Genomic DNA, 27,086 nt, shown 5'->3' on the forward strand with positions numbered 1-27,086 from the left:
TTGTGTCCCTAACCAAACATTGGTATTGAATAGTTAGTTATGTTCAAATTTGGTCAGAATGTTTGCCTTACTGAAATATTTCAAGAGTTTTAAAATTGGTCACATGGGGTCAAAAACTAGGTCACTAGGTCATATCTTACAGAAATCTTTGGAACACTCTAGAGGCAATACATCTGCTCTAATTTCCATGAAACTTAATCAGAATGTTTGCCTCGATGAACTCTTGGAATAGTTTGAAACTTGTAGGTCATGTGGTGTCAAAATGAGGTCACTGGGCAAATCTTAGAAAAACCTTGTGGACACTCTAAACTTGATCAGAATGTTTGCCTTTATGAAATCTTAGATTAGTTTGGAACTTGGTAACATGGAGTCATAAACTAGGTTTCTTGGTCAATTCTCAATTCTACATTATATACAGGGCTTCTAAAACCAGCCAGACCTATTTCAGTGTCAAAAACAGTCAAATAAATTGGTCCGGATTTTACTCCATTTTTTATATTTTCGGTCCAAAAAGACTCAAGTCAGTAAAATTTGTAGAAATTGAAATATACAATCCTTCTTCGGTCATTCACACATTCAAATTATCCCCAGTAAAAGTTTCCTAGTTACCATCAGACCAATGCGACCAGCTGCTTTCTCCACTATGCTGAACACTCGATATTTGTTAATTGGGCAGACGCTTGCAATCGGTTCAATCACGTGTAGTGGTAGATCGCAGAAGACACAGTTAAGCAAATTATTTGTTAATTATGTGCTTGCAGCTATCCATTAAAGTGTTAAAATATATATTTTCACATAGCAAACATCTTATGTCTGAATAAATTAACCTAGTCCTGCCCTTTTTCTATAGGATATCAACAGCGACGTGCTTGAATAACTACAGAGTCTGAAAGCTGAGTGGGCCACTTACGTCATTTTAATAAAATGTAATCAGAAAAATTCCTTGTCGATATCAAGCTTATAACTAGAAGCCCCGATTATTAATATAGATATATCTGTTTATTAAAGATTATCAGTTGAATGTTGATCCACTGTAGAAGCATTAAGCAAATAAATCCCAATACTGTTTCAGTTTTTGTCATCTGGCAGCTTCCCGCCTGCGGCAATTAATTATGGTCGCAATTTTTCTTGTTAGAAACACCGCAAAATTCGATGAGAATCTCATTTGAAAGTTTGTATCAATTACAAATTGGCTTTGATGGTTTTTAAGCCCGCTTACGAATTGACACATCGCGAAAAATATTAACAACATACACATCGCGAAAATATAATACATAATTCTTCGGACATTTCTATATAATCGGACTTTGAAACCTGTCTTTTTTTGGGGGGGGATCTTTTTTTTGTGGATGTAGGTGTGTTGTCGCTGGGTCCGGACCGATTAAGGTTCCAAACTTTTAGATGCCCTGATTATATACAATATTTTTTTTTTATTTCAAACAGTTGCAATCAAACTCAATCTCATATATATTTCACCAACAATTCCTTCATTCCTTGATTAAGTCCAATCAGGCGGGGGATATCAATTCAACGAATAAGCTTGTTGAAGAAGGTTTCATGAAATACATAAACAATTAAAAAAATGTAATTTTGGGAGAGTTTGTAAGTTTTTAAACAAAAGTGTTTACATTCACGGCATGTTGTAAGAGAGTGACCTCCCTTGTTTAGTTGAACTCAACGAGAATTTACCGGAAAGAAAAAATGACATTTACTCGACTTTTACCAAACAAAAAATACGTAGTCACCGGAAGTAACATTAGCGACATCAATTTCGAACAACCACTATCTATTGTCGCCGACGTAGCATTGTCAGCGACGATTTAACGATTGTACTCGATAATTGTTTCATCACTAGCCCTTATTCTTTCAACCCAGCTCTAACTTACAATCTGCCATTAAACAGTATACAGAAGCCTGACTTGAAGATTATGCTTTGTCTGTTTTAAAATTTGATATTAGAAAGTACATCAGTCTCTGTTTATAATCTTTTCAGAGGGCACCTCCATAGGTGGAGCATGTACAGTGCCTGGTATCGGTTCAGTTGGCTCCGCCTGTAGTGCCTCAAATTCACAATGTACAGGGTCCAGTGGTGAGGGTCAAGGAACTTGTTCTTGCTTGAGTGGAAATTACCAGTCCGCCACAAACGTTTGCAGTCCAAGTATGAAGTTTACTTAACCTTATAATATAAAGATTACATTTTATATTAAATTTGACTCTGACATTGTTCACGGTTGTTTGTATTCCAATTTCTTTATGATTGCCTTGTCTTAAAATGTTTTCCATTCTATATATGATAAACCTTATTGTTCAAAAGTAAGCACAACTTGTATGGCACTTGACCTCTAATTTTAAGCTTTATGTTGGTAAAATATACAAATGAAGGTTGGTATATTATAAAATATAGAATCAGACATGTTAAAACGTTTAAAATGAGGTTTGGTTAAAAAAGTGAGGTGAGGACTGGTAATGCTTTGACACAGCTTTTGTATAAATTTACTTTTACCCTCCACAAGAGCTCATGGTATTTTTAACAATATTTAACATTCTAGTAATTAGTCCCCTTCTGGTTTCACAGGAGGGAACTATAGGCTTACAACAATCAGTCTGTCTGTCTGTCTGTCTGTCTTGTCTGTCTGCCCGTCAGGAAAAAGCTGGATAATACTGTAATAACTTAGATATATGCAATCTATAGGTTACATGGTAATGTGGATAGTGTTTTTAGCTCAGCTTAGCACATGGTAATGTGGATAGTGTTTTTTTAGCTCACCTCACTCTAGAGGCTACTTTTTGAGTCCAAATATCCTAATCATTTGTCCGAAATGTTGTTTTGTTGATTTCTAGCTCAAGTTCGAATATGGATCATCTGGGGTCAAAAACTATGTCATAGAGCTGAAATATAGAGAATCCTTGTTAACACTCTAGAGCTAACATTTTTAGCCCAAATATCCTGGAAATTTGTAAGAAAGGTTGTTTTGATAATTTTTAAGTAAATTCCGAATAAGGGTCATCTGGGGTCAAAAAATAGGTCACAGCCCAATTATTGAAAAACCTTGTTAACACAACAGTTTAGACCTTTTTACAGGTGAGTGATCCAGGGCCATCATGGCCCTCTTGTTGTTAGTTATTATGGTTGCTATGGCAACAAAAACAGTGAATATACCACTGTTGTTGTTTTAACTTGATCCTGCAATCAATCTAGAAGCTTCTATATTAATACAAGCTAGGTCAATAGCTACCCTTATGCAGGGTTTCCCTCTTTGACAGGCAATAACACTTATTTTTAAAGAAGATACATATCAAAGTTTGGTACCATATTCAGGTTGTAAAATGTTTTTTGCATTATAATAATTATTTTAAGGTGATACATCACAGGAAAAATACACTAATTAAAATGTACAAAATGACAGTGGTATAAGAAAACTGTAATTTTTAGCTCGACTCTTCGAAGAATAAGGAGAGCTATACTACTCACCCTGGCGTCAGCGGCAGTGGCGTCGGTGTTACACCTTGGTTAAGGTTTTGCATGTAACTACCTTTAAGTCATTATCGCAGTAAATACATCATTTATTGCATTGAAACTTTGGATATGTATTCCCAACTATCTAACCTACTAAATTAATGAAGTTAGATAACACCTATTTGAATAAAATGCATATAATTGGCCTTTATTATTTGACTTTCTGGTTAAGGTTTTGCATGTAAATACACATCTCAGCAACTACTTGATGTATTGCATTGAGACTTTATGCAATGGTACTCAACCATCAAACCTACTTAATTCACCAAGTTAGATAACTCTAGTTTGCATTTAATGCAAAATAATTGCTCTTTATTATTCGACTTAGAAATTCTCGTTAATGTTTTGCATGTACCACATATAAGTCTATATCTCAGCAAATTCAGTTCACTCCACACGGAACTTCCACTTTCCTCGGTCACTCCGAGGTTTTTTTAATTTATCGCGTACATCCCCCGAGTACGTAACCGCTTTCATCCGAGTGTTTTATTGCCGGTATCGCCGGTGATCGCGTTGTTTTATTGGCCTCAAAGCGGAACTCCGAGTTGTTTTCTTTGCTACTATCTTGCTACAATAGAAAATAAATTATTACATTTGCAGTTATTTCGTTTATAAAAATCAATCATTTTCACATTTGTTAGCTTTTCCTCGTAAAGAAAGAAAGGAGTATATATTCAATAAAACAGTGCATCTATATCTATTTCGTTTATTAATTTACCGTTAAACTAATATTCATGAATTGCCTGTTGATATCCACACATTTAAGATGTGACACCACTTGTTTGTTTGTTACCATTATTACTCTTTTTGTGTTCAATTGTTGAGAACTAAATTGGATTTTAGTAATGAAGGTGTTGAGTACCATGCAAGTGTGAATAATGATCCTGTCACTACAGTGCCACTAGTTCTTTTTCTTATACGATGTTATATAATTTTTGCCCCTTTATTATTCAACTTAGAAATTCTGGTTAAGGTAATGCATGTTAGCACACATAGGTTAACATCTCAGCAACTACTTGAGGTATTGCATTGAGACTTTATACAATGGTACTCAACCATCCAACCTTCTTAATTAATCAAGTTAGATAACTCTATCTTGCATATAATATATATTTTGCCCCTTTATTATTCGACGTAGAAATTCTGGTTAAGGTTTTGCATGTTAAAGCACATATAGGTTAATATCTCACCAACTACTTTTTTATTGAATTGAGTCTTAATACAGTGATCCATGCATGTTTCGCCAAAACTTTTCAACTTTTCACTGAAAAGCTGCGGAATAGTTGAGCGCGCTGTCTCTGTGACAGCTCTTGTTTTTTTTCTTTTGATGAATTTCATACAAATTTCACAGAAAGGATATTATTTTACTTGCATTAGACTAAAACCTTTTATTTAATTTTCACTATTCTGCACAATGAATACCTTGTTTTGACCATATTAAGGTCATTTTTGTTTTGAAAAGATAAATATGGTTTTGAAGAACAGGTAGCATAAAGCTCATATTTACGTTTAAGAAAATGAGCTTATTTTTTGGTCAAATTATCAACTCACTTATGCCCCCATCATACTAGGCCACAGTCCCACTACCTCCTCAAAAATCTGGCAGGAAGCAGTCAGAACATGGTCAGAACATGGTCAACATAGAAGGAACGCAGTAGATACTGATAAGGAAGTGGTATGGTCATTATGGATGTGAAGAACTTTGAACAAGTTAAAAAAATAACGTAGTGAGGATGTCATTTAAAACATTTCAATGTTCATGACAGAAGTTTATCATTTTGAGTTTTTAAACATCATTTGGTAATGTATTGCAAAGGGAGGCAAATGCTGCATGGTGTTTGACTAAGTGTGGTACACATTTCAACACCTACACTAATATAAAACGACATCGAACTCGTAAACAAAATGGTTATTATATCATTTATAAATACACGATTTTCTCTTAAAGAAAATAAAATATTCTTACTTTATGGATGGTCATTTATGATGGATGTGAAAACCTTGAACAGGTTTAAAAAAATAACGTAGTGAGGACGTGGTCAAATCAGAATGTAATAAGAACATATTAACAATGGCATTGACGTAGGGGCGGCGTTACTAAAACCTAGTTGGAACTTGATTGACCCAGTGCAAACATGGGAAGTATAATTGAATAGCGTTCTCATTGTGTTGTCTCTAGGTTGTCATTACATGTTCTTGATACGTTAATGGAGTTCCTCTCCATGCTTTTGCTATGACTAAAGTACATGTTTGCCACGTTATAGAAGACCTTGTTCAGTTGTTAACACGTTTTTTCGGTGCTTAACATGACTTAGACATGTGTGTACCAGGTTCTTACCATGCACTGTCAGGTTCTGAACAGTGATCAATATAAATACTGGGTTCAACACCCCTATTACTTTATTTTAAACTGTAAATGACTGGTTATAAGACGATAGCAATTATAAGATGCAGGCAAAAAATATGTGGAAAACTTGAGAATTTTTTTTTAATCCATGTTATGGGTTATAGGACACATTGAAAAAATATTAAAATTGTCCGCCACCATTGGCCACCATGTTTGTTGACAGTGACGAATAATTACGATAGTTATTTTAAGCCATGCTTTACAAATACAAAGCAAAATTCTTTCTGACGGTGTATCGTAAATGATAACCTGTCAAGAATAAAAAGTTTTGTAAAGCAAAAACCTTTTATTGTATGTGTTTCTTCTCAAAATGTCAACACCTACTTGAAAGTATAAAGAACGTGGCAAAGTGCGGATAAAACAAGACTATTATCGCAACAGTTTGTACTGTTGGTATGTTAAACTGCTAAAAGGCAGTATGAGCTTTTCACACCTTATCATAATACCACCGACCAAAATATTTCGACAGTGCACAACTATGCTTCTTAACATACATGTTTAATTATTGTTTTTATACAAAATACTGAATAATTTTAATCATACAATAATGAAAAGTTTAAAATAATAATGTTTTAGGATATACCGTACGTATCCCGATCTTCAACTGCATTTTAACCCGTATAAACTCAATCCAGATGATGTGAGTGACATCCCTTTCAACATAAATCTAAACAAACTCTTTTTTTCACAATTTATTTCTCTGAAGAGCCAATTTCGGCCTGAAATCAACCTCAGAAAAAATGTCAAAAGCTTGTAACTTCATAAGACGCAGGCATGTTTTTTACATCAAAATCTCATGGAAAAAAGTGCATTCGTTTACAGTACCAAAACTAGATCAGACATTGTGAAACTTCAGAAAAAGTCGCGTTCATTTGGACCGACAGCCTCTGATATATAAAGAAAATTTGCCGGTCCGACAATATTTGTTTGAAAATTTGCTTTTTCAAAGCCAGTGTGTTGCTTATTTTACGTTTACAAGAATTAAAAACGTATAAGGATATTTACCAGTTAAACTTGAACACAAATAATAGTTCACAGAGATTTATTCTTTCTGTTTGCCAGGTTTTGCCCTGGAATAAAAAAAATTGACTCTCGCACTCAATCGTAATGAAAATTCTGATTGGTTGGCAATTTGTATTATTCGGACCGTACCAGTACCAGTACCGTTTTCGTAATCAAATAACATATTCCAAAGGATAAGATTATTGTTTAGTACTCTATCATTTAAAATATTCCAATGTTCATGACAATTTTTTTATCATTTTGAGTTTCAATAGATCGCTCGATATATACACAATAGTAAACATTATATGGTAATGTATTCCAAAAAGAGGCAAATGCTGCATGGTGTTTGACTCAGTAATCTACACGAATGGAAAACGACATGGGATTTGTAAACAAAATGGTTATTTGACAATATCATTGATAAAAACACGATTTTTTGTTAAACAAAATAAATTATTCTTCCTTTTAAGTGGTGTTTGATAATTGATTAAATCTTTATTATTTTTTACATCTGGTCGTGAAAACTGTCGGTCAGAAATTTAGTCGGACCGAGTTAAAATTTACCAGTCAGGACCATTGGACCGACGTTTTTCGCGATTCTGCTAGATATGAATGAAAAATTGGCCAGTTATACATCAAACACTGTAATTCAATCACTATCACATTTGCAAATAAATTCCAAGTCATAAGAAAGTAATGAGGACGTGATAAGCACTTAGTTAGCGCATAGTGCAATCATCCTGATGGTAGTTAAGATTCAGCGATCATCGACATTGCCAGGACATAGTGCAGTCTTCATGGTTTTCATCTAGTGTGATGGGCGTATTCGCTTTTTAATGCCCATTTCACTTTAGTCCTTGCCCAATTTAAATGTCAGCTAATGAAATAAAACTTAGAGTTCTATCAAATTATATGCCATTTCCACCAAACTTCAACTTGATTGGCCGTTAAGTTACCCTTGGACTATTAGTAGCTAATTTGTGATGGCCATTTATACTGATGAAGAAATTTCTTCCCAATGAAAAATTCAAGGTCATGACCACAGAAATTTTCTTTCATCCATCTCTGAGCAAAGATTCTCTCTATGCTTAGAGATAAATGAAAGAAAATTTCTGTGCATTATATCTTAACAGCTTTCTCCTTAACCTCCTATTTATGCAAATTAATCGGTTCACTTTGATTGTAATCAGACTTAATTTCCTGTAGACTAGATGTACATTTAATTGCCAGCAAATGATTAAAAAATTGAAATTTTATTAAATACGGGCGGGCGGGAGGACGGACGGGCGGGCGTCAAACATTGGTTTCTGTTCAATAACTTTAGTTAGCATTGATAGATATTGATGAAACTTGGTGTGTAGGTAGGTTATGGGAAGAGCTAGCTTGGGATTGCTTTTGAGGGGGGTGGGGCTAAGGTCAAGGTCACTGTAACTAAAAATAGAAAAATGGTTTCTGTCCACTAACTTTAGTTAGCATTGATAGATATTGACGAAATTTGGTGTGTAAGTTGCTTATGTGAAGAGCTAGCTTGGGATTGCTTTTGAGTGGGGAGGGGCTAAGGTCAAGTTCACTATTACTTAAAATAGAAAAATGGTCAAGGTCACTGTTACTTACAATAGAAAAATGGTTTCTGCCCAATAACTTTAGTTACCATTGACAGATATTGATGAAACTTGGTGTGTAGGTAGCTTATGTGAAGAGCTAGCTTGGGATTGCTTTTGATGGGGGGGCTAAGGTCAAGGTCGCCTGTTACTAAAAATAGAAAAATGGTTTCTGCCCAATAACTTTAGTTAGGATTGATAGATATTGACGAAAATTGGTATGTAGGTAGCTTATGTGAAGAGCTAGCTTGGGATTGCTATTGAGGGGGGAGGGGCTAAGGTCAAGGTTACTGTTACTTAAAATAGAAAAATGGTTTCTGCCCAATAACTTTAGTTAGCATTGACCGATATTGATGAAACTTGGTGTGTAAGTTGCTTATGTGAAGAGCTAGCTTGGGATTGCTTTTGAGTGGGGAGGGGCTAAGGTCAAGGTCACTATTACTTAAAATAGAAAAATGGTCAAGGTCACTGTTACTTATAATAGAAAAATGGTTTCTGCCCAATAACTTTAGTTAGCAATGACCGATACTGATGAAACTGTAATCAGACTTAATTTCCTGTAGACTAGATGTACATTTAATTGCCAGCAAATGATTAAAAAATTGAAATTTTATTAAATACGGGCGGGCGGGAGGACGGACGGGCGGGCGTCAAACATTGGTTTCTGTTCAATAACTTTAGTTAGCATTGATAGATATTGATGAAACTTGGTGTGTAGGTAGGTTATGGGAAGAGCTAGCTTGGGATTGCTTTTGAGGGGGGTGGGGCTAAGGTCAAGGTCACTGTAACTAAAAATAGAAAAATGGTTTCTGTCCACTAACTTTAGTTAGCATTGATAGATATTGACGAAATTTGGTGTGTAAGTTGCTTATGTGAAGAGCTAGCTTGGGATTGCTTTTGAGTGGGGAGGGGCTAAGGTCAAGTTCACTATTACTTAAAATAGAAAAATGGTCAAGGTCACTGTTACTTACAATAGAAAAATGGTTTCTGCCCAATAACTTTAGTTACCATTGACAGATATTGATGAAACTTGGTGTGTAGGTAGCTTATGTGAAGAGCTAGCTTGGGATTGCTTTTGATGGGGGGGCTAAGGTCAAGGTCGCCTGTTACTAAAAATAGAAAAATAGTTTCTGCCCAATAACTTTAGTTAGGGTTGATAGATATTGACGAAAATTGGTATGTAGGTAGCTTATGTGAAGAGCTAGCTTGGGATTGCTATTGAGGGGGGAGGGGCTAAGGTCAAGGTTACTGTTACTTAAAATAGAAAAATGGTCAAGGTCACTGTTACTTATAATAGAAAAATGGTTTCTGCCCAATAACTTTAGTTAGCAATGACTGATACTGATGAAACTTGGTGTGTAGGTAGCTTATGTACAGAACTAACTTGGGATTGCTTATGAGGGGGGTGGGGCTTAGGTCAAGGTCGCCTGTTACTAAAAATAGAAAAATGGTTTCTGCCCAATAACTTTAGTTAGGATTGATAGATATTGACGAAAATTGGTATGTAGGTAGCTTATGTGAAGCGCTAGCTTGGGATTGCTATTGAGGGGGGAGGGGCTAAGGTCAAGGTTACTGTTACTTAAAATAGAAAAATGGTTTCTGCCCAATAACTTTAGTTAGCATTGACCGATATTGATGAAACTTGGTGTGTAAGTTGCTTATGTGAAGAGCTAGCTTGGGATTGCTTTTGAGTGGGGAGGGGCTAAGGTCAAGGTCACAATTACCTAAAATAGAAAAAATGGTCAAGGTCACTGTTACTTATAATAGAAAAATGGTTTCTGCCCAATAACTTTAGTTAGCAATGACCGATATTGATGAAACTTGGTGCGTAGGTAGCTTATGTACAGAACTAACTTGGGATTGCTTATGAGGGTAGTGGGGCTTAGGTCAAGGTCGCCTGTTACTAAAAATTGAAAAATGGTTTCTGCCCAATAACATAAGTTAGCATTGATAGATATTGATGAAACTTAGTGTGTAGGTAGCTTATGTGAGGAGCTACCTTGGAATTGCTTTTGAGTGGGGAGGGGCTAAGGTCAAGGTCACTATTACTAAAAATAGAAAAATGGTTTCCGCCAACAGTAATTTTCAGTTACGTCTCTTTTTGATAAAAGTAAAGATAAAGTCATACAACAAATTAAATGGCTATAATTTCTGATTGCCCATAACAAAAACCTGGTTTCGTTGCATTGCGGCGCTTCTAGTATTATTTGTTAGATAAAAATGTTGTTCCTATAATTATGGCAAAATGTAAGTGAAAATACCACTGACTTTATTTATCTAGGTATAAAGCTACATTCATGAAACTTGTTGTTTAGTGAGATAAAGCCTGTAAAAAAGTTTGTGTGTCATGTTTGTTTGTTGTTGGGCACAACATGTGGTTGCTATGACAACAGAAATATTGAATGTCTTTTCCATCCATCAGAAAAAAAAGATCATGCAAATAGTCAGTAAGTTTTAAAGTAAGTTATATTTATTTGTGTGTACAATTGTGCGTGGTTTGGGGCCAATAGGGATATAAGTTGGATTTTTGGAATTAATGTTTTCATGGCAACAAAGAAGACTATTATATTGCTAGTAGGTATAAATGACTTGATGAACAATGTTGCTTTAGCCATCTTTTCAGATGAACCTTTCCTAATGACCTAAAAAAACTTTTTGTTGTTCAAAGCTAACCATATCTTGGAAAAACTGCTTTTCTCTGTCTCGAATTCCAACCAAGCCAATACTACATTCTTTCAGCTTACTTTTGATTCTATGATCTTTTCAGTCGGCACCTCCATAGGAGGATCTTGTACAGTGCCTGCCAGCACCGGTTCAAGTGGCTCCCCCTGTAGTGCCTCAAACTCACAATGTACAGGGTCCAATAGCGACAGCTTTGGAAAGTGTTCTTGCTTGGATCAAAATTACCAGTCTGCCACAAACATGTGCAGTCAAAGTATTAACTCTATGTAACACTATTTACTATGATTTACAATTTACATTTAATAATTCATTTTCGCACTGATTTTTTTCAAACTTGGTTATAATGAAAGAAGAATTGCAACAAAATGTACCAGTCCCAATGAACTAAAATCCCTACTGGTTTAGAGTAATCCAAATGAGCAAAACTGCTTATTTCTTTGTCATGGTTTCAGACCTTGTTATCACCACATACTTTAGCCTCTCTGTTGATTCTGTGTATCATCTTTTCAGTTGGCACCACCATAGGAGGGTCCTGTACAAAACCTGGCACCGGCTCAATTGGCTCCGCCTGTAGTGTCCAAAACTCACAATGTACAGGGTCCAGTGGCGAGGGTCTTGGAAAGTGTTCTTGCTCGGATCAAAATTACCAGTCTGCCACAAACATGTGCAGTCCAAGTATGAACTTATGACACATTATTTAACTGATATACAATTTACATGTATTAATTCATTTTCGCACTGATTTTGTTTAAACTTGTTTACGATTGAAAATAAGCATTTAAATTGCAAATCTCAAAATGTACCAGTCCCAATGAACTAAAATCCCTACTGGTTCAGAGAAATCCAAATGAGCAAAACTGCTTATTTCTTTGTCATGGTTTCAGACCTTGTTATCACCACATACTTTAGCCTCTCTGTTGATTCTGTTTATCATCTTTTCAGTTGGCACCACCATAGGAGGGTCCTGTACAAAACCTGGCACCGGCTCAATTGGCTCCGCCTGTAGTGTCCAAAACTCACAATGTACAGGGTCCAGTGGCAAGGGTCTTGGAAAGTGTTCTTGCTCGGATCAAAATTACCAGTCTGCCACAAACATGTGCAGTCCAAGTATTAACTTATGACACATTATTTAACTGATATACAATTTACATGTATTAACCCTTTAGCGCATGTATACGAGATAGGCCGACATAGCTCATTAGCAGATGTAAACGCATCTGGCCGACCCTATACACTACTGGATGTAAACGCATCTCCCGCATATATCAATAGGGTCATTTCAATACTTCAATTTTGCATCTTTCTTTTGTAAACAATATCCCGGATGTTTATAAAGCTGAAGCTTAACCTTTTGTGTATTGATTTTCCCTCGAAAATGTTGTCTGCTAAAACTTGAAGGTTATTATTTATATTGCCAATCACAGGTGTGAGATCCCACTGTGACGTAATAAAACCTCGAGGAATAGCAGTACTGTACAGTATGGAATTTCCCCAAAAACATTGATGCCTAAATCATTGAATATATTATGTCAGTTGAATTAACCATTAAAATCAATAAAGATTATAATTATTTGAAGATAATATTTTGTGTTACAAACAATAGAAACAATAAGTAGCCGAGAAAATGATGAGTAAATTTTCTGCTGAGCTAATCGATGGCCAGCATGGTTCCGGTCGTAAAATAGGTCAAGTAAACACATTTGTGCAAGCGTTTCATGATCTAGATCTTTTTATTCATTACTTTGAAAACATTTCTCGGCTTTCTTTTTGTAGAGAATATAATGAGGGGGTAATAAAGTTAAACAGACACTTTGGACTGGATCTCTCAGCTGGATGACACCAGATATTCCTGCCACATTTCTGTGTATTAATACACAAGAACATCAATTGTCGGCTTTTTAATCCATATGGGTCATTTTTATGATAGGGGTAATAAAATTTAGATCGATCCCAGCATTTTATTACCCTTTGATTTAATGCAATTATGACATTTCAAAGAAATGTTACAATTCCTTCTTGGAAATGCATTCACAGATGAAATAAAATAATTTTATATTTCATTATTGACACCATTTATTAGATAATTTAATTATCTATAAAAATGTATTCACATAAAAAAGATTTGGAAACAATTGTTTGGAGTTATATTGATTTTAAGGTCATACTGCTGTGTTCATTTTCTCATTTTCAAATATCCTGAAAAGTACCTATGCAGATAAGGACTGCTTATCAGTAAGTTGGCTATTGACTGGGAGGTGTAATCTGGCCACTTGTCTATGTGCTAAAGGGTTAATTCATTTTCGCACTGATTTTGTTTAAACTTGTTTACGATTGAAAATAAGCATTTAAATTGCAAATCTCAAAATGTACCAGTCCCAATGAACTAAAATCCCTACTGGTTTAGAGTAATCCAAATGAGCAAAACTGCTTATTTCTTTGTCATGGTTTCAGACCTTGTTATCACCACATACTTTAGCCTCTCTGTTGATTCTGTTTATCATCTTTTCAGTTGGCACCACCATAGGAGGGTCCTGTACAAAACCTGGCACCGGCTCAATTGGCTCCGCCTGTAGTGTCCAAAACTCACAATGTACAGGGGCTAGTGCCGAGGGTCTTGGAACGTGTTCTTGCTCGGATCAAAATTACCAGTCTGCCACAAACATGTGCAGTCTAAGTATTAACTTATGACACATTATTTAACTGATATACAATTTACATGTATTAATTCATTTTCGCACTGATTTTGTTTAAACTTGTTTACGATTGAAAATTAGCATTTAAATTGCAAATCTCAAAATGTACCAGTCCCAATGAACTAAAATCCCTACTGGTTCAGAGTAATCCAAATGAGCAAAACTGCTTATTTCTTTGTCATGGTTTCAGACCTTGTTATCACCACATACTTTAGCCTCTCTGTTGATTCTGTTTATCATCTTTTCAGTTGGCACCACCATAGGAGGGTCCTGTACAAAACCTGGCACCGGCTCAATTGGCTCCGCCTGTAGTGTCCAAAACTCACAATGTACAGGGTCCAGTGGCGAGGGTCTTGGAACGTGTTCTTGCTCGGATCAAAATTACCAGTCTGCCACAAACATGTGCAGTCTAAGTATTAACTTATGACACATTATTTAACTGATATACAATTTACATGTATTAATTCATTTTCGCACTGATTTTGTTTAAACTTGTTTACGATTGAAAATAAGCATTTAAATTGCAAATCTCAAAATGTACCAGTCCCAATGAACTAAAATCCCTACTGGTTTAGAGTAATCCAAATGAGCAAAACTGCTTATTTCTTTGTCATGGTTTCAGACCTTGTTATCACCACATACTTTAGCCTCTCTGTTGATTCTGTGTATCATCTTTTCAGTTGGCACCACCATAGGAGGGTCCTGTACAAAACCTGGCACCGGCTCAATTGGCTCTGCCTGTAGTGTCCAAAACTCACAATGTACAGGGGCTAGTGCCGGGGGTCTTGGAACGTGTTCTTGCTCGGATCAAAATTACCAGTCTGCCACAAACATGTGCAGTCTAAGTATTAACTTATGACACATTATTTAACTGATAAACAATTTACATGTATTAATTCATTTTCGCACTGATTTTGTTTAAACTTGTTTACGATTGAAAATAAGCATTTAAATTGCAAATCTCAAAATGTACCAGTCCCAATGAACTAAAATCCCTACTGGTTCAGAGTAATCCAAATGAGCAAAACTGCTTATTTCTTTGTCATGGTTTCAGACCTTGTTATCACCACATACTTTAGCCTCTCTGTTGATTCTGTGTATCATCTTTTCAGTTGGCACCACCATAGGAGGGTCCTGTACAAAACCTGGCACCGGCTCAATTGGCTCCGCCTGTAGTGTCCAAAACTCACAATGTACAGGGGCTAGTGCCGGGGGTCTTGGAACGTGTTCTTGCTCGGATCAAAATTACCAGTCTGCCACAAACATGTGCAGTCTAAGTATTAACTTATGACACATTATTTAACTGATATACAATTTACATGTATTAATTCATTTTCGCACTGATTTTGTTTAAACTTGTTTACGATTGAAAATAAGCATTTAAATTGCAAATCTCAAAATGTACCAGTCCCAATAAACTAAAATCCCTACTGGTTCAGAGTAATCCAAATGAGCAAAACTGCTTATTTCTTTGTCATGGTTTCAGACCTTGTTATCACCACATACTTTAGCCTCTCTGTTGATTCTGTTTATCATCTTTTCAGTTGGCACCACCATAGGAGGGTCCTGTACAAAACCTGGCACCGGCTCAATTGGCTCCGCCTGTAGTGTCCAAAACTCACAATGTACAGGGTCCAGTGGCGAGGGTCTTGGAAAGTGTTCTTGCTCGGATCAAAATTACCAGTCTGCCACAAACATGTGCAGTCCAAGTATGAACTTTACTTCCCAAAATGATCTACAATTTCCAATTAATAATACATTTTGGCACTGACTGACAAGTTATGACCCCTCATTGACTTAGGAACTTTAGGATAAAGTTTAAGGGCTCATTGTGTTTGGTTTTAGTTTTTTGGCAAGTTGAGATTTCCACTAATTTCTTTTATACCCTTGATTCAATTGACTTAATACTTCACACAGTTGTTTATGGCCAATGCACAAATAGGTAACAAAACTCCATATAATCCTAAATTTCATACTAATTATGGCCTTTATTCAACTTAAAAAGTTAGGTTATAGTTTTTGGGTATTTTTGGGTTGAAACTCAGAACTTAAATATTACTCATTCAATGGCTTTCATACTTTAAACAATAGCCAACGCACAAAATTAGGTTACATAAGTCCATATTAACTCTTAAGACAAATTTGGCCCTTGATTGACCATTTTTTGAAAAATCGTCGTCAATTGATTGTCGTCGGAGGCCTTGGTTTAGTTTTGCGTTTAGGTTATTTACATGGAAACTATCAAAGCAATCAGTTTGTAACTTGGAGAATGTGTTCATATAATAGCCTTCTTCACATTGTACCTGGAAGATGCTGAGTCTCACCTGTTTTTTGGGGTAAAAACATGAATGTTGATAGATTTTGGTTGATTTTGACAATTGGACAACACTTGTTCATTTTTAGCTCTACTGGCCAAAGGCCAGAAGAGCTTATGCGATGGTAATGTGTATGTGGTATGTGGGTCTGTTCATCAGTGCGTGCGTCGGTGCATCTTTAAACAATTGCTTGTGAACACGATACAGTCTTCAGTTTTGATTGTATCTTGATGAAACTTGTACAGTATTTAGATATCCACCAGAGCTCTGTTCCTTTCGAAAACCAGCCATCTGCCTGTGCATGCCTAGATTATGGCCCTTGAAAGTATAAAATATTGCTATTTTTAGCCTTTTAGCCAAGTTTACATGTAAAGTCTAGGATTAAAGGGAGGCAACTTTTTTTTGGTTGTGCACTTGGTTTTGTGTCGTACTGTCCCTTGCACTTGTTGAAAGATATCAAAATTACAGTTTAAAGGGGTTCGTTTACAGTTTAAAGGGGTTCGTTAATTTTAAGCTCTATTGGCCAAAGGCCATTTTTAATGGAATGGTTATTAGAATGGCGAACGTCGTTGTTCGGCCGGTTGGGCGGGCAGCCGGGCGGCTTCAAATTCACCTATAAAACTGAATAACTTTAGTAAGAGTTGACATATCTTGACCAAACTTGGTCTATAGAAACAGTTTATGGATACCTTTCATGGGATTGCGTTTGGGGTCCCTAGGGTTAAGGTCAAGGTGACTGATACTAAAAATAGAAAAACGGTTGAAACTGAATAACTTTAGTTAGGGATGGCATATCTTGACTTAACTTGGTCTCTAGGAAGAGTTTATGGAGACCTTTCATGGGATTGCGTTTGGGGTCCCTAGGGTCAAGGTCATTGCTACTAAAAATAGAAAAATGGTTGAAACTGTATAACTTTAGTTATTAAGGATGACATATCTTGACTAAACTTGGTCAATAGGAAGAGTTTATGGAGACCTTTCATGGGATTGTGTTAAGGGTCCCTAGGTTCAAGGTCAAGGTCACTTTTACTAAAAATAGAAAAACAGTTGAAACTGAATAACTTTAGTTAGGGTTGACATATCTTGACCAAACTTGGTCTATAGAAACAGTTTATGGATACCTTTCATGGGATTGCGTTTGGGGTCCCTAGGGTTAAGGTCAAGGTCACTGTTACTAAAAATAGAAAAACGGTTGAAACTGAATAACTTTAGTTAGGGATGATATATCTTGACTTAACTTGGTCAATATGAAGAGTTTATGGAGACCTTTCATGGGATTGCGTTTACTTTAGTAAGGGTTGACATATCTTGACCAAACTTGGTCTATAGAAAGAGTTTATGGGTACCTTTCATGGGATTGCGATTGGGGTCCCTAGGTTCAAGGTCAAGGTCACTGTTACTTAAAATAGAAAAACGGTTGAACCTAAATAACTTTAGTTCGGGATGACATATCTTGACTAAACTTGATGTACAGGAAGAGTTTATAGAAACCTTTCATGGTATTGCGTTTGGGGTCCCTAGGGTCAAGGTCAAGGTCACTGTTACTTAAAATAGAAAAACGGTTGAAACTGAATTACTTTAGTTAGGGTTGACATATCTTGACCAAACTTGGTCTTTAAGAAGAGTTTAGGGAGAACTTTCATGGGATTGCGTTTTGGGGTACGTAGATTCAAGGTCAAGGTCACTGTTACTAAAAATAGAAAAAAACAGTTGAAACTGAATAATTTTAGTCAGGGTCTACATATCTTTCCCAAACCAGGTATAAAGGAAGAGTTTATGGATACCTTTCATGGGATTGCGTTTGGGGTCCCTATATTCAAGGTCAAGGTCACTGTTACTAAAAATAGAAAAATGGTTGAAACTGAACAACTTAACTTAGGGTTGACATATCTTGACACAACTTGGTATAAAGGAATAGAAAAAATAGACACAGGCTGAAGTTCTTCTGTCAATCATTAAAAACCTGGTTTTTTCGCATTGCGACATTTCTTGTTAGCTTTATTGGCCAAAGACCAGAAGTGTCTGTCGTTCGCGCATCCATCTAATTACAATTGCTTGTGAATGTTTGTTCAAATTATGCCCCAGGTGTCATTACTGGCCACGTCCCCTGGTTCACAGGTTTGATATATTTAAATTGGGAAATGTTTGAAAATCTTTTTGTGTGTTTGTGCAGCTATCTAAACACAATTGCTTGTGAATGTTTGTTCAAATTATGCCCCTGGGGTCATAACTGGCCACGTCCCTGGAATCACAGGTTTGGTATACTTAAATTGGGAAATGTTTTAAAATATTTTTGTCTGAAACAGCTATGTAGACCCTTGCTATTTTGAATAAGGCATAATTTAGTGGTCTACTACCATGGTTGTTCAAATTATGCCCCTGGGGTCAAAACTGGTCCTGCCCCAGGGGTCACAAGTTTCCTAGAGACTAATTAGTTGTTTTTGCCCTGTCCATCAGTCTGTCCGTACGTCACACTTTGTTTCCGCTTAATACCTAAAGAATGCTTGCACCCAGGAACTTCATACTTGGTATGCTAGTTGGTCATGACCAGTAGATGAACCCTATCGATTTTAGGATCAGTAGGTCAAAGGTCAAGGTCGCCTTGACCTTGAGGTGAAAAAAGAGTTACTGCTCAGTAACTAAAGAACGCTTCCACCCAGGAACTTCATACTTGGTATGCAAGTTGGTCATGACTAGCAGATGACCCCTATTGATTTTGTGATCAGTCTGTCAGTCAGTCTGTAGGTCACACTTCGTTTCCGCTCAATAAATAAATTTTGAGATCAAAATGTTAAAGGTCAAGGTTACCTTCAGGTAAAAAAGGTTATGTTGGCGGTGACCTTAAGCTTAAAAATGGTTTCTACTCAATAACTAAAGAACGCTTGTACCCAGGAACTTCATGCTTGGTATGCTAGTTGGTCATGACTACAGTACACTCAACGAGTTAGACCCACTTTCCTCGCTCACTCCGAGGGATAAAGTCGGTGATCACGGGTTTCCTCCGAGGGTAAAACTGTTGCCCTCGCTAAAATTCCCCCGAGTTCCTCCGAGTGGCTGTCTTACCGCCGAGTTTAATATGAATGATAGCGCTGAGAATCGTCCGATTTTATGATCCCGCGGCGGAACTCCGAGTCTAATCAGATAAGCAAGAAATCATTCTTGTTTAGAAGTTATTTATTTTTATGCTTATGCACATTGTTAAGCCTAAAAGATTCTTACATGTACCAACGATTAATTTGTATTTGTGTCCGTAAACGCCAATTGAATATTGTCTTGAATTATAAACATTGAATCATTAAAGTATATCCACTAAGTTATTGCATCATAAAGCAGCCGACTATTTACACGATTCTGAACCATGACCTCTGACGTCAAGCGCGTGATCAATACAATGTAGAATATACTATTTATTATTGGTGGTTAAAAATAGCTATGACATTTCATGGAATTTTCCACAGAAAACGAGGCAAGAAGGCCTTCAAAACCATGCGCTGTGAACTTGGAACGCGTGTTTGACCTCCTGATTTTCCAAAAATGTGTAACCTAGAATTTCTCGGAAGAAATATGTTTATCAGTCATAAGAAAAAACACGTTTATAAGCTAACTTAATGCAAAACGGGCAGAGGAAAAAGAATAATAGCAATTTACTGGAGCCGTCGTAATCGGTTGAAAATTTTAATAAAATAAATATAACTTTAGCGTAGATTTTTATCTAGTGTCCGCAGAGTTTCGCGGAGTTAACCCCTCCGAGGAACGCCGAGTTCGTTATTCTTCGGTCAACTGATCACCCTCCGAGGGCCTTAAATTCAAACTCCAAGGAATGCGGACAGTCGATAAAATCATTTTGTTGTCCGCGATAGCAAAAATCCGCGGAGGGAAACGGAAAGTGGGTCTAACTCATTGAGTGTACTGTAGTAGATGACTCCTATAGATTTTGAGATCAGTAGGTCAAAGGTCAATGTCACCATGACCTTGAGGTAAAGAAACAGTTTTCATGACTAGTAGAAAAAGAAAACAACTCGATCTATGTTTGATTTCTTCACGGTTCCTGAAGCGAAGGAACACAAAGCAAATAAGACTCACAGAGGAAAAGGCTATCACCAGAGGTTGTGGATGACCTGCTTGTCATCAAATTAGAGGGGGGAGATATAAACAAATTCAATTTCAATGAGGCCTTGGTGCATTGGAGGAATGCAAAACAGAGGAAAATGTTCCTGGGTGGGGAGGGTTATAAAGCTTAACAACACAATGACATGTGAAACTGTTTATTAACCAGGTTTTTACGTAGTGGTTATTAGAATGGCGAATGCCGTTGTTCGGGCGGGCGGGCGGGCGCGCGATCTTATCTTGTTGCTGAATATACATGGAAATCAATTAAACAGACTTTTTCTCAGAAATTGGCAAAAGCTCTTTCTTCAAGGGAGTTTGAAAGTTCCTTGACTTCAAGGTGGCAAAGAGATCTCATGAAACCTAATGATGCATCAGAAATTGATGTGAAATACAATTTAATGATGCAACTGTACTTATATTATACATTTTGATGAGAATCAGCATATAATTAATGCCATGAACTCTTTGTTTGCTGTGCAAACTTGAATGGCATATTTATCATTTTTGAAGAATGTTTATGTGTCTATCTTAAAATATAATTGCAAAAACAAACACAACATGGTTGTACAGATTTGTAATTTATTGAAATATCTTAAAAAAAAAATGATTATAGTATAAAAATATATGTTGCTAGTGCTTAAAATTATCTAAATGACCATAAAAGTACTCTGAACATACCCTTGTTCTTTTTGTTTTGATAAGCACATGCCATTGCATTTCCTGTGATTAAAACAAAACTTTTGTTTAGAAATTTAAATGTAAATGGAATCTAATGTTTGATGATGCCTATGTACAAAAATCATTTTTTACAAATCCAAAATCAAAGTAATTGCCTATATACAGTTGCAAAAGGTGTTAAAGGGATTAAGGTAGATTTATAGTCCTTTCAAACTTTTTACTAAAAGCAGGGTTATTGTTTATATTAAAATAGGTTTTAATTATATTAACGATTTGATTTATCCATATAATGATTGTACTAAACACGGCTGATAAAATTAATAGTATGTATTCCGACATTTTCCAAATGTCCATTAGAGGTTCAGTCCAAGATTGCATTTAAATGGCTTTAAGGGCAATCATATTGAAAAATTTTTACCCCCCCACCTTGAAAAGGCGAGGGGATATAGTAATGGTAGGCACGATTCCGTGCGTGTGTGTGTGCGTGCGTGCGTCCGTCCATCCGACATTCATTTCTTTGCATCTCCTCTTACATTTCTCATGCGATTTCTACCAAACTTTCACAGATTGATGATCATAATGTGAAGCAGCGTATATTGTCGGGCTTTTAGGATTCAACCATTTTTGAAAGAGTTATAGCCCTTTGTTTATTTTTCATTTAAAATTGGTTTCTTGGCAACTCCTCTTATGTTTTTCATGCGATTTCTACCAAACTATCACAGATTGATGATCATAAAGTGAAGCAGCGCATATTGTCGGGCTTTTAGGATTCGACCATTTTTGAAAGAGTTATTGCCCTTTGCTTATTTTACATTTAAAATTGGTTTCTTGGCAACTCCTCTGACGTTTTTCATTCGATTTCTACCAAACTATCACAGATTGATGATCATAAAGTGAAGCAGCGCATATTGTCGGGCTTTCCGGATTCGACCATTTTTGAAAGAGTTATTGCCCTTTGCTTATCTTACATTTAAAATTGGTTTCTTCGCAACTCCTCTTACGGTTTTCATATGATTTCTACCAAGCTGTCACAGATTGATGATCATAAAGTGAAGCAGCGCATATTATCGGTATTTCCTGACTTGACCATTTTTGAAGGAGTTATTGCCTTTTGCCTATTTTACATTTAAAATTGGTTTCTTCGCAACTCCTCTTACGTTTTTCCATGCAATTTCTACCAAACTTTCACAGATAGATGATCATAAAGTGAAGCACGCAATATATATTGTCTGGCTTTTGCGATTTGATAATTTTTGAAAGAGTTATTGCCCTTTTTTACTTTTGAAATTGTCATCTTCACAACTCCTCTTACATTTTTCATGCAATTTCTACCAAACTCTCACAGATTGATGACTATATAGTGACACAGCGCATATTATCGGGCTTTCGCGATTCAACCATTTTTGAAAGAGTTATTGCCCTTTCTTTATTTTACATTTAAATTTGATTTTTTTGCAACTCCTTACATTTATGACTATATACTGACACAGCGCATATTGTCAGGCTTTTGCAATTTGACCTTTTTTGAAAGAGTTATTGCCCTTTCTTAATTTTACGCATTTTTTATGTTCCTGAGAAACTACCCTTATCATTGATTGGCTTTCGTTACATAAAATGTCCCCATGAGGTGGGGGATATAGCTGTCTGTGACCGCTCTTGTTCTTATTTATATTCATAAGGAAAAAAATATATTTTACTCTTTGCTCGAACCAGGTTAAATGAAAACTGACAAAATTATATATTTTTTTTTTCCGCTTGCTCGCTCCAATTTTTTTTGACAAAAATCCGAGGAACGAAACATTAATTTGGTGTGGTCTTATTGGTTTTTAGCTTGACTATTTGAAGAAAAGGTGGGCTATACTACTCACCCCAGTGTGGGCTTCGGCGTCCGGTTAAAGTTTTAGGGCAAGTTGGGATTTTCACTCTGTCCAATACCATTCATTCAATTGGCTTCATACTTCACACAGTTGTTCAAAGCCACCACATAATGAGGTTAGATAACTCCATATTATCTTTTATACAAATTATGGCCCCTGATTGACTGTGGAACTTAGGTTAAAGTTTTAGGGCAGGTTGGGATATTTATTAATAACTTCTATACCCTTCATTCAATTGACTTAATACTTAACACAATTGTTCAGGACCATCACCCAATGAGGTTACTTAACTCCATATCCTTAATACAAGTTATGGCCCCTGATTGACTTAGGTTAAAGTTTTAGGCAAGTAAAACTTAAGGGCAAGTTGGGATTTTAATAAAATAACTTCTATACCATTCATTCAATGCACTTAATAAAATTTAAAATTATTTACGACCATCTTACAACAAGAAACATAACTCCATTTTAACCCTAAATACAAATTATGGCCCTTGATTTTTTTTTTCTAATTTCTTTTGAAAGGCATATATGTATATTCTTAACAACATTTTCATAATGGGAAATCAAGTTATTTGAATGACTTGCGTCATTGTTTGGGCGGGCTGGTGGGAGGGCACATCAAAGTCACCTTATGTATCGAATAATTTAAGTTAGGTTTGACATAAAGAGACCAAACTTGGTAATATTACATCGTTATTGTATTCACTTCTAAGTCAAAGCGGCGCAGTCGAGCGGGCTGTCTTACGATGGGTCTTGTTCTTTTAATTTTTACCCTTAATATACGACAGCTTTTGTACATATGAGCCAAATCCACAACGCAATACATAATCGGTGTCGAAGTAAACATTCGGTTTGACGACTTCAAACTAAAAGTACACTGAAAGACAAATCATAACAGACTGGGAAATTAAAACTTGGGTCATTCGAAACATTGGTTCCTTCGAGGTTTTAGCTCAGACCCTTGTGTCCTCGAGCGAATTTCGCTTTTTTACTGTATAATGGCCATAGGGTGAAGTCAGAGTTTTTTTATGCACAATTTTATGACAATGTCCACTCTATGCCAAGCTTCATTTATTCTGTCCACATTTCAGCATCCATCACAGGGAAGTATACATTGTTTTTTCATACCATTGTCTCTGTTCATAATCTTTTCAGTTGGTACCTCCATATGGGGATCATGTACTGTGCCTAGGAGCGGCTCAAGTGGCAACCCATGTAGTGCCCAAAACTCCCAATGTACAGGGTCGAGTGGCGAGGGTCTTGGAGCGTGTTCTTGTTTGAGTGGATATTACCCGTCGGCCACAAATGTGTGCAGTCAAAGTATGAACCTTTCTTATAAATTGAATCAACAATTTATATTAAATGTTACTTTTTTGCACTGATTTTCTTGAAAAAAAAATATTGTTGAAAAGAAGCACTGAAACTGCCATCTCTCAAGATTGACCATTCCCAATGAACAAAAACACCTTCATTGGTTCAGAGCTATTCCAATCTTGATAGTGGTTTCAATTGGTTCAGAGCAAAACTGCTATTTTTTGTGTGGATTCTTACCTCAACAAGTCCATTTATGTTTTCAGTTAAGAATACTGCTGATTCTGTTAATCATATTTTCAGTTGGCACCACCATAGGAGGATCATGTACAGTACCTGGCACCGGCTCAAGTGGCTCACCCTGTAATGCCCCAAACTCACAATGTACAGGGGCTAGTGCCGGGGGTCTTGGAACATGTTCTTGCTTCAGTGGATATTACCAGTCGGCCACAATCATGTGCAGTAAAAGTATGAGGTTTACTTAACAATGTGATCTACAATTTTAAGTATAAACATTTTTTGTTACCTTTTTCGCATTGATTTTCTTCAAATTCGCTTATTATTAAAAAAAGCACCTTAACTGCCATCTCTCAAGACTGACCATTCCCATTGAACAAAAACACCTTCATTGGTTCAGAGATATTCCAATCTTGAGAGAGGTTTCCATTGGTTCAGAGTAAAACTGCTTATTTGTTTGTTGTGGATTCTAACCTCTCCAAGACCATTTATATTATGCTTACAGTGGATTTTGTTTTTCATCCTTTCAGTTGGTACCTCCATAGGGGTCTCATGTACAAAACCTAGCAGTGGCTCAGTTGGCTCCCCCTGTAGTGCCCCTGCCTCACAATGTACAGGGACCAGTGGCGAGGGTGCTGGAACGTGTTCTTGCTTGAGTGGATATTACCCGTCGGCTACAAACGTGTGCAGTACAAGTATGGACTTTACTTATCAAATATGATCTACAATTCAAATTTAATGTTAATTTGATGAATATATAAATTTTGTTTTACAATAAGATATTTCTGACATTTGTACTAAGATCATTTTCATTCTTCAAATTTGAAATCATTCAGTAACTTTGCCTATCATCTTAGCCTTAACCTCCTGGGCCCATATATTCATTTAAGACCTAAGAATAAAAGATGAAGTTAGTTCAAAATTGGCTTTTAATTTATTGAATCTCAATTTTCTCAATGTGTCAGTTTTGTTTTTAATGTTACTGAGTTTTCCTCTTTTTATATAAAGACAAATCTGTTTGATTTAATCCCCTGCTCTGGTCAAATTACATGCATCATTTATGTCAAATTTTTAACAGTGGAATGTGATATAAGGTACTCAACAGATTTGATGTCTTTTAGAATAATTTTTTTTTTTCATAAAGACAACTTTTTTGGTATTAATTAACCAAAATAGCCGCGCTTTAAAGCAAATAAGCGGTTTGTCACGTCATATTTTTTGCGATTTTTTATACAAGTAGGCCATTATGAGACAGACTTCACTTCTCTCACAATAGGATCTACCATAATTCACCTAAGAGTTTGGACACTCTAAATATTCGGACACCCATAATTATTTTCCAAAATAATTTATTTTGCGTACCTAATTTTCGGACACCCAAAGGACATCAATCATAACTTTCACAGTTACCAAGTTTCACAGACGAAGATTATTGATTTTTATCTTTACAATGCCTGGCTAGATTACCAAATGGTATGTATACACCACTGTGACAAGTTAATTAGTTACTACCCATCCTAAACGATTTATTGCCTGTTGAAAAGGAAGTGTGATATATTTATTGGAGGATTAAAGAAACAACAAGGGCAATCAAGGGATTAAGGTAACATAAACATGACATGTTTGTAAAACGATCTGCCAATAAACTTTCAAACTTTTACCACACTTACAGACTGCATGAAACAATAATCGTACAGTTATACATTAATACTGCATAGCAATGTCCATGCTCTCCACGAGATCCTCGTGGGTATAACTTTAAGTTATGTGACGTCACACAGTGTGACTCTTTGATCAGAAGCAATGTGTTTATTTAGTTCAATGCATGTATAAAATGGTGTTTTAATTAACTTGATGAAGGATTTACACTTATAGGCGTAATAAATAAGTTTATGACCATTGATTACTACGGATAAATTAATAAGTGGTAAAATGCAAACTTGAAGAAAAAAGGCAGGTTAAACAAACATGTAAATAAAATGTAAAAATGGTAATTTTCTATGAATTCGGACAGCGAAAAAAATAATTAATTTAAGGTGTCCTAACTCTTAGGTGAATTACGGTATATGTCTAAGAAATTTGAAGTCAATACATTTTAGACTTCAATTTAATATGCGATGTAAAGTGTTTTTACACATTTCAAATTAAAAAGGTAATAATTTTGAAAAAATAAAGCTAGAATTATACTCACATGTATGACATCATCATATGTTTCTGGCAACATTTGTTCAAAGTTTCATATGGAAGTCTTGACCTGTGTTTGAGTGTGTAATCAGTACCTCATTAGTTTGATGTTCTTCAATAAGAGACTAGCTCAAGAGGGGAATTTTTTGCTATTTTTTATGCTAGAGTTACGCACTTTATTGGTCATATATATTATGTGGAACCGGTATACTTAATTAAAATTAAAGAACTTCAGCAGTACTGTATGGATTTTTTTAAATGATAATTCGGTTGATATTTAGCAAGAACTAAAACAAAAGGTAAAAAAGGAAAGAAAATGAGTTTATTGCACAGCAGGAAATAGCAAACAAATTCATTGCATATAGTGATTAACAGTTCATGTGCATGTACATGTATGTTATCACAAGTTGAAAGAAAATAGAAAATGAAAAACAATATGATTAGGAATAAGGGGAAAATGATTAAA

The 27,086-nt window shown here is 35.9% G+C and overlaps 1 protein-coding gene across 3 annotated transcripts in view; it reads left to right on the plus strand.

Annotated features, from left to right (window-relative positions):
* Positions 1-27,086, plus strand: part of LOC128239033 (fibronectin-like) — an 85,019-nt gene that overhangs the window by 8,412 nt on the left and 49,521 nt on the right. For all 3 annotated transcript variants that reach the window (XR_008261807.1, XR_008261808.1, XM_052955459.1), the window contains exons 3-14: positions 1,994-2,158; positions 11,298-11,465; positions 11,723-11,887; positions 12,155-12,319; positions 13,722-13,886; positions 14,154-14,318; positions 14,586-14,750; positions 15,018-15,182; positions 15,450-15,614; positions 24,044-24,208; positions 24,503-24,667; positions 24,967-25,131. Coding sequence is in view for 1 of the 3 variants with exons in the window: in XM_052955459.1 (XP_052811419.1) it covers positions 1,994-2,158; positions 11,298-11,465; positions 11,723-11,887; positions 12,155-12,319; positions 13,722-13,886; positions 14,154-14,318; positions 14,586-14,750; positions 15,018-15,182; positions 15,450-15,614; positions 24,044-24,208; positions 24,503-24,667; positions 24,967-25,131 (1,983 nt within the window). In the remaining 2 variants the exon portion in view is untranslated. The remainder of the gene's footprint in view (positions 1-1,993; positions 2,159-11,297; positions 11,466-11,722; positions 11,888-12,154; positions 12,320-13,721; positions 13,887-14,153; positions 14,319-14,585; positions 14,751-15,017; positions 15,183-15,449; positions 15,615-24,043; positions 24,209-24,502; positions 24,668-24,966; positions 25,132-27,086) is intronic.

This window comes from Mya arenaria, chromosome 6 (assembly GCF_026914265.1).
Source record: "Mya arenaria isolate MELC-2E11 chromosome 6, ASM2691426v1".
Classification (NCBI taxonomy): domain Eukaryota; kingdom Metazoa; phylum Mollusca; class Bivalvia; order Myida; family Myidae; genus Mya; species Mya arenaria.